The sequence below is a fragment of the Alligator sinensis genome, unplaced genomic scaffold (assembly GCF_000455745.1).
Source record: "Alligator sinensis unplaced genomic scaffold, ASM45574v1 scaffold1391_1, whole genome shotgun sequence".
NCBI classification, from domain to species: Eukaryota; Metazoa; Chordata; order Crocodylia; family Alligatoridae; genus Alligator; species Alligator sinensis.
This window is the reverse complement of record NW_005842761.1, coordinates 631,813-639,433: the sequence shown is the minus strand read 5'-3', so window position 1 is coordinate 639,433 and position 7,621 is coordinate 631,813. Positions and strand designations below refer to the sequence as shown.

The 7,621-nt window shown below is 51.6% G+C and overlaps 1 protein-coding gene across 1 annotated transcript; it reads left to right on the top strand.

The window, feature by feature from the left end:
- The first annotated feature begins 205 nt into the window (after positions 1-205).
- Positions 206-4,522, top strand: LOC102375237 (1-acyl-sn-glycerol-3-phosphate acyltransferase alpha-like). Its single transcript, XM_025216717.1, has 6 exons — positions 206-516; positions 1,059-1,192; positions 1,339-1,514; positions 2,322-2,417; positions 2,500-2,572; positions 2,702-4,522. The coding sequence occupies exons 1-6, from the start codon at positions 206-208 to the stop codon at positions 2,842-2,844; spliced, it is 933 nt and encodes a 310-aa protein (XP_025072502.1). The 3' UTR covers positions 2,845-4,522.
- Positions 4,523-7,621: the final 3,099 nt, after the last annotated feature.

Sequence of the window (7,621 nt, the reverse complement as noted above, 5' to 3'; positions counted from 1 at the left end):
CAGAACAACAGTACTTCCACAGAGAAACATAGGCAGGGGACAGGGGAAGAGGCAAAAAACTGAGGTTGATTTGCTAGTCCCCTAACTGCAAGATGCTTCAGGCTATGCTGGCTGAGCCAAACTGCCCAGCCCCTCTTCCCTACTTAAGCTGAGCTGGGCAGGAAGTCAGCATTACTTGCCAGATTAGCTAAAGAATGATTGCTGGATGGGCTCATGGCACATGGGGTACTGGGGCATGCACAGGCATCTCCCAGCCCAGATCCTTTGCCCTGAACTGTATCATTCCCTTGCAGATTCTGGAGGACTCCCTCTCCTCCTGCCTCTGGATCTCATGGAGCTGTCCCTTGTTCTGGGGAACCTGCTTATTCTGATCCTGACTGGGCTGCTAATGTACTACTACAGTGCCACATTCAGGTACTACACCAAGGTGACCGTGCTCGATGGATACCTCATCGCCATTTCCATCGTCTCCCTGCCATTCTTTGTTGCTCATGGACGCACTGTGGAAAATATGAGGTGGGTAGATTGGATGTCATCCACCTGCTTTGCAGCTGAGAAACCAAGAGTAGTCACCCTTGCCCAGGGGACATAATGCTCCAGCGAGAATGCAGTCAGACCATAGTCCTGGGGGTGTCCTATGGCAATGCTATGGGAGAGGGGATGTTGTGGTGTCATGGGGGTGCCCTATGGCAATGCTATGGGAGAGGGGATGTCGTGGTGTCATGGTCCTGGGGATTCCTGGTAGTTTTAATATAAAAGAAAGGGATGTGGTCTTGTCCCAACACTGGAGTGTCCTGGGGTCAGTATTATAGCAGAGAAGTTGGAAGCTCCCAAGGTCTGGAATATAGCAGAAGGGAGCAGTGATTTCTCTCTGGTTGGTGTTTCAAAGGGCCGTGAAGGTGTGAGGGGACTCTGCCCACTTGCAGTGAGGCAAGGCAGTAGCATTGTCAGCTTGCTTCTGAGCTCCTGTATGCCAGGAGGCAGGATAGATGTTGTCCGTGTCTCTTAGCCCTGCCCCGTCTCAGCCAGCTCTCTCTCACTTCTATCATCCACTGCAGAATTATACGTACCGTGATGTGTCCCATCAGATACTTGCTTGGCATCAAGGTCAAGGTGCAGGGGAAGGAGAACCTGGACATTGAGGGGCCCTATGTGATTGTTGCAAATCACCAGAGCAACGTGGACTTTATTGGTAGGTCAGCTGTGAGTGATGTGACATGCTCTATGGGAGCTCCTGGCTCCTGCTTTCCCTTCCCTCTTCCTGCCAGGAATACAGTAGGGCCAAGCAGGGGGAGCCCCAGACTACCAATGCTGACTCCTTCTCCACTCCAATGCCAGTGATGTTTGAGGCACTGCCAGAGCGCTGTGTGACTGTTGCCAAGAAAGAGATTCTCTACATGGGGACATTTGGCCTGTGCTGTTGGCTCTCCAAGTTCATCTTCATTGACCGCCGTAAGACGGACCATGCCATCAGTGTCATGTCAAAGGTGGCGCGGACCATGCACCAGGAGGACGTAAGTGGGGCCAGGGACTGAGCTGGGTGTGCTTGAGCGTGAGGTCATATGCCCACTCCCACCTCATCCTGTAGTGGCCCATTGGGGGATAACCACTCACTATTTCTTCCAGGTGGAGAATTTCCCTTTCCAGGCAGAGGACCAGGTGTTCAAAGCTACAGGTTCTTGTCCCAGGGTGGGCAGGTGCACAGCTGTGGTACAGGACAGGCATGCTTATTTGAGGCCCCACAAGCCCCCTCCTCCAACAAACAGACACTAGCCGTGGGCTGTCACTCTGGCCATTTGCCCATTGGTACCTTAACACCATCTTTGCCTGACTAGCTTGGGGGCAGAGAGCTAGGGTCAGGATAAGCTCTGTGACTACCAAAACAAAGGCCCTGGGTCCAGACCTTGGCTCAGGGTGTCCATGTGTTTTGATTGACTGCCATGTCAACCCCTGCTCCGTGCTGGGCCAGGATTTCACTCAAGGCTATGGCCTCTCCCATGTTGGGGTCACTGGGAAAGGCTGTTCCCATAGGGAGAAGGGATTTGTCATCAAAACCTTACTCAGCTTTAGTACAGGGTGCTAAATGTATCAGTACCACCACCTCCCACGACACCTGGCATGGCTGTCTGGGGACACCCCATTGTCCCCACTGAATCTACCTGGAGACATATGGATCATGACATAGGTGCTCCAGCCAACCTGGCCCCCTGTACCTGCCCCTTCCTAAGCCCTGGGGCTGCCTGGCTGTGGGATTGTCACAGCAGCAGGCAGGTGCTGGCCCATGGACAGAACGGTTTCATCCAGGTGCTCTCCTGTTCCAGTTGCGAGTTTGGGTGTTCCCTGAAGGCACCAGGAGCTATGGTACCACCATGCTGCCCTTCAAACATGGGGCCTTCCACCTGGCTGTGCAGGCCCAGGTAAGTGAGCCCTCTTTCACCTCCATGGGTTGCTGGTTCCCTCCCCTGCATCCTGTTTCATTGTGCCTCCCATCTTTCCCAGGTGCCTGTGGTCCCCGTGGTGTTATCATCCTACAACACCTTCTTCAACAGAGAGAAGAAGAGGTTCACAACAGGTGAGTGTGGGCACTGGGGAGTGACACTGGCATGAACTTCCCCACCCAGGGGCTTGAGAGCCCCCTTCCCTTCACTTCTCTTCCCATTGTGTCTCACTACCCCCACCCCCTGGCACAATGTCCCCACAGGTGAATGCACGATCCAGATCCTGCCACATGTGCAGACCCAGGAGCTGGGCCCAGATGATGTCCCAAGACTGACAGAGTGTGTGCGGCAGACCATGCTCACCACCTTCCAGAAGATGTTGGAGGATGCTAGGGAACATACATAAGCCAGAGAATGACATCTACACCCTGATGACATCCCAACTCCTGATAATGACAGACCCCCACACTAACCTCTGACTCCAAACAGTTACTCGCTGTCCCAGCATTATCCAGTTGGGATGCAGGAGGATTGGGTCTGCTCTCTGTATCTCTGCTTATCTGAAATGTATGGGTCTTTAGAGCACAGCAGGCCTCCTGAATTCCCCTCACTCACCCTGCTGGAAATCAGTGGAGCTGCTTTACCCTCTCTGCTCCACCTGGATTGGCCCCTGGTGTCCCTCCTATGATTTAGATCCACTGGGAGAACACAACAGCCCCAGAGCCACTTCCAGCCCTGTCCCAAGGGAGGAGAGGCAAGATGAATTTGTCTGGGAATTTCAGGACCCCTAAGGAAGCAACATAAAAATCCAGCAGAAGCATGGTTACCATGATCACAAGGGAAAATGCAGTAGGAGCTCAGTTACCATGAGCAAAAGGGGTGTTTAGTGTGAGGCCTGATCCAAAGCAGCTTCAACAAACTTTGTTCCAGTGTCCTCTAAAGCCTCTTTCACTCCCCTTCCTAATCCTCAGGAAAGGTGTTCCTGGCCACACTGGCAGGGGTGCACCATGATAACCCATTGAACAAGGATGGGACTTATTCTGAGCACCCAGGCTCAGTGCTGACCTCAATCTGGCCTCTTTGTTCTAGCTCCTTTATTCCAGCTATGGAGAAATTGTGACCTGCTCATCTAGCTGGTTTTCAGCTCAGCATCATAGCATCACAGGCTGGAAGTGTCCAGATTGTCCAACATCCTACAAAGAAGCAGTATTTCCTGTTCCCAAACCATCCCCAGAGGCATCCCCAGTCTCTTCTTGAAAATCTCCTGTGTAGAAAAGTACATAGCTGCCTTGGGCAGCTTCTTCCATTGTCCTACTGCTCTGGTAGTTAGGGGTCTGTTCCTCAGAGTCAATCTAAATCTGCTTTGCAGCAGTCTAAATTCACAGCATCATGCCCTACCCTCTGTCATGAGAGAAACAATGTTCTGCCTCTGCTTTATAGCAGTCTTACAAAGAATCAAATATCATTCTTGGTCCCTTTTTTCCCAGCTAACTATGCCTAGGTCCTTCAATCTTTCCTTGTGCAGCTTGCAGTCACCCTAACTCACTTCTAAAGCTCACTTCAGGATCCTCTTCAGTTTCACTAGGTCTTTCTCAAAATGGAATTATAGATTATATTGATGTGCTGCCTTTCATTCACAGAGAAAATAACTCATACGTAACTCTTCTGCCAGGTCCATGATGGCAATAGCAAGGGCTGAGTTCTGTTTTAGGGGTTTTACACAAAATTTTTTTTCTTGGCTTGAGCCCCCACGCAGAAACCTGGGAAAATAAAAGCTACCTGGGTGTTCCAGCATGAGCAGGCTTCAACACTCACAAGCAGTATTCAACTACAGCAGGGTTTATTGAAGGGACAAGCAAACAGGACAAACACACCATCTTGGGAAACCCTTCCTAAGCAGTGGCTCACCTCCACCAACTATTAACAGCTGATCACAGTCAAGTGACCCAGAGGTCTGTCCCATACAGAATGAACTTGGGAGCCAAAGCAGCTGCTAACCCAAGCTTTCCATCTGGGTGCTCACAGACATGCAGCTCCCTGCTGTAACTCATGGTGCTTTACAGAAAGCACCATGAATTACAGCGACCCCTCTTCCTCCCCAACCCAACAGACATTTGATGTTGGTTTGGGGGGGAGGTGGGGAATTGAGCTCCTCTTTGGAGCTGATCCAACATCTGCAGCCTCTCTCCCCTAGCCTCACCCCTGCCTCCTAACTCTGGTGCTGTCTACAAGGTGGGAGGCTCCAATCTACCCCCCTCCTTCCAGCACAGGCTGAGCAAACTCCAGACCAGAGCTCCCTTCCCTCCTTTATTTCCCTCCCATCCTTCAGACAGCACTGGCGGCAGGCCTGGATTGTATCAACCCATCCCTGATTGGCACAGGGACTGACAGAAGTTAATGAAGGTGCTCTGCTTTGGAGCACTTTCAGCTGAATCCTCATTAAATGAGGGTTATTTTGTTGTGTGACCAGGCAGTTTTAAATCACTCTGTAGCCATGCACTTCTGTCAGGGCATGGCTGTAGAGCACTTTCAAGGGGCCAATTGTGCAGCAAATATCACTTCTGTCAGCGCCCTTTGTGTCTGCACTGCTGGGTGGCACTGACCTACCACTGCCCTCATCATTTCTCACTGCCACTCGGGGCACTGCTCTGCCAGCTGTTGTTCCTCACTATTATTATCATTTGTCAAGGATGCTAGGGGGGCCGCTTTGCTACTACACTTTCTTATATCACAGTTAAGCTCAAGGATCTCATCACTTCCAGAAAAGAGACCAGCTGAGTCAGTGCCACACAGGACCAATCTAGGCATGCAGAGGGCCAGCCAAGGTAGTGCAGGACTCCTCTGACCACAGGGGCTGGCTGAGGTAGCATGAGACCTGACCAAGGCATGGGCAGGGCCCAAACCTGGCACACAGGGCTCAATCCAGACCATGGACCACACAACAGAACATCCCCATGCCAGTTATCTGGCCCACAAGACCAAATGGCTAAGCACCACTGCATCACAAGGATCACCAGTGCTCTTCTCTGTAAAGCTTGGAAATTTTATCTCAGGCCAAATCAGCCAAATCGGTTCCGGATTATATTGACTGGGCAGAGCTCAATCATTCAAGTCTGTGTGGGTGCTACCACTGGCAAGTATCCTTCAGCCTTGGGCTTCAGATACTGCCAAATCCATGGCAGGCATCCTACATGCAAACCTGAAGCCCAGAGGCCTTGGGGTTCAGATGATCCCTGGTCTTGCTTGCCTTTAGCCAAAAGGTTGAAGGAGTAAACTGGAGAGAAAACCCAAGAACAATCCCCTATTACCATAAATTGTGTAGCCACTGAGACTCTCTCAGGGGGGCCTGCCTACAGTGCAATGGATGCACCTCCACCCTCAACTACACTGAGTCATTCAAGTCCAGTAACAAGGGGATCTTTGCTGCCAGGTCAGTAAAACCAACTGGGGCAAAAAAAAACCCCACTCAGGCTTCTCCACATCCTTTTTAAACTGTGGAGCCCAGAATTGGATGCAGTACTCCAGCTGTGGCCACACCAAGGCCGAGTACAGTGGTAGGATGACATCCTAGGATTTGCTTGAGAAGCATCTATGGATGCAAGCCAAAGTTTTGCTTGCTTTACCAGCTGTGGCATCGCATTGGTGGCTCATATTCATCTTGTGGTCAATCATGACCCCCAAGCCCTTCCCAGCCGGAGTCGTAGGAGGCCTAGCGGTGCCGAGCCTATAAGCATGCTGCGGGGTTTTTTTCCCTAAGGTGGAGTACCTTGCATTTTTTGGTGTTGAACGCCATCAGGTTTTTGTCCGCCCATTTCTGAGCCTGTCTAGGTCGTCCTGGATCATCATCGTATCCTCAGGTGTGGATGCTCTACCCCAAAGTTTGGCATCATCAGTGAACTTGGCCAGCCTACTTCTGATACCAATGTCTACATCATTAATAAAGTTGTTAAAGAGTATAGGCCCAAGGCCAGAGCCTTGGGGGACCCCACTGGTGACAGTGCACCACGATGATTTACTTCCATTTATTACCACTCTCTGGGTCTGACCTCAGAGCCAAATCCCTAGCCATTGGACTGTGATGTAGCCAAGGCCGCAGTTGGCCAATTTTTCCATGAGGAGATCATGGGACACCAGAACAAAGACTTTTTTTAAATCAAGATAGATGAATCAAGATATGTTCCCCCAGCCTATCACCTTGAACTTGATGTCAAGGAGATGTCAGAGGGTTCCTTGGAATGTGAGGATCCCAAGATGCAGTGAAAGCCTCCACAAACCTACAGCAAGGGGCAGGAGATTTGTGGGAGGAAGACTGCAACCCAAAGCATCCAGTTGTTCCTCATGTTCTAGTAAACGCTTCATCTCAGCAGGGGATCCCAGGGAAGCTACAGTAAAGTCTACAAAGCAGGGTTAAGGAGGGTGACCATAATGCCTTATCAATGAGACCAGGGGCAGACAGGGATCCTGACACACACATCATGCCAGCAAGCAATTTATTTGCTCCAGTTAAAGGGAGCTCTTGGGAGCCTCTGGATGTACATGTGTAATGAGTGAGTTTGGTCTCTGGACCCCCACAGCTGTCTCAAGGGCCTAGATGTTCCCACCCCACAATACTTGTTTCCTGTTGAGGGGTGTGTGGGTGGGGAGGTCCAGGGGAGCACTGGACTCAGCTGGGCTTGAAGCGCAGCAGCAACCTGTGCTGGGCTCTGGGCTCCAAGCTGAGACAAGGGTTTGTCTGGGCTCTGACTGCGGAGCAATATAGTGAAACCAAGATGTGAGGAGAGCAGCAGGGACACGGGGCATTGGGAAAGGGGCAGTGCTGTCTCGGGAGCAGAAGTGTCACATGACATCTGAGCTCCCTTGGTGGCAGCGACCAAGGGAAGGGCAGTGGCACTGGCTGTGCTGATGGAGGGTGACCACCCATCCCTAATTGGGTGGGAAAGTACTGGAATGGGAACCTCAAGTCCCAGACCTGGACTGCACAACTCTGGGACAACATTTGTCCTGAATTCACAGTATTGCATGCGGGCAGGCAGCGTTCCAGCATCAAGGGGCTGCTAGTGGCTTCCAGGAGCAGGATGCAGGAGATGCCACATGCATGTGCATGCCCACATATATGCACGTGGCCAGGAAATACAGCCAGGCAGCATGAAGAGCTCCCTGTAGGTAAGTCGGGGGGGGGGGGG

What these genes read in the sequence shown, in the direction of transcription:
- LOC102375237 (XM_025216717.1), top strand. Translation starts at nt 206, where the DNA reads ATGGGCTCATGGCACATGGGGTACTGGGGCATGCACAGGCATCTCCCA. An exon ending in CGCACTGTGGAAAATATGAG is followed by an intron (nt 517 to 1,058) that starts GTGGGTAGATTG and finishes CATCCACTGCAG; the next exon opens with AATTATACGTACCGTGATGT. An exon ending in GGACCATGCACCAGGAGGAC is followed by an intron (nt 1,515 to 2,321) that starts GTAAGTGGGGCC and finishes CTCCTGTTCCAG; the next exon opens with TTGCGAGTTTGGGTGTTCCC.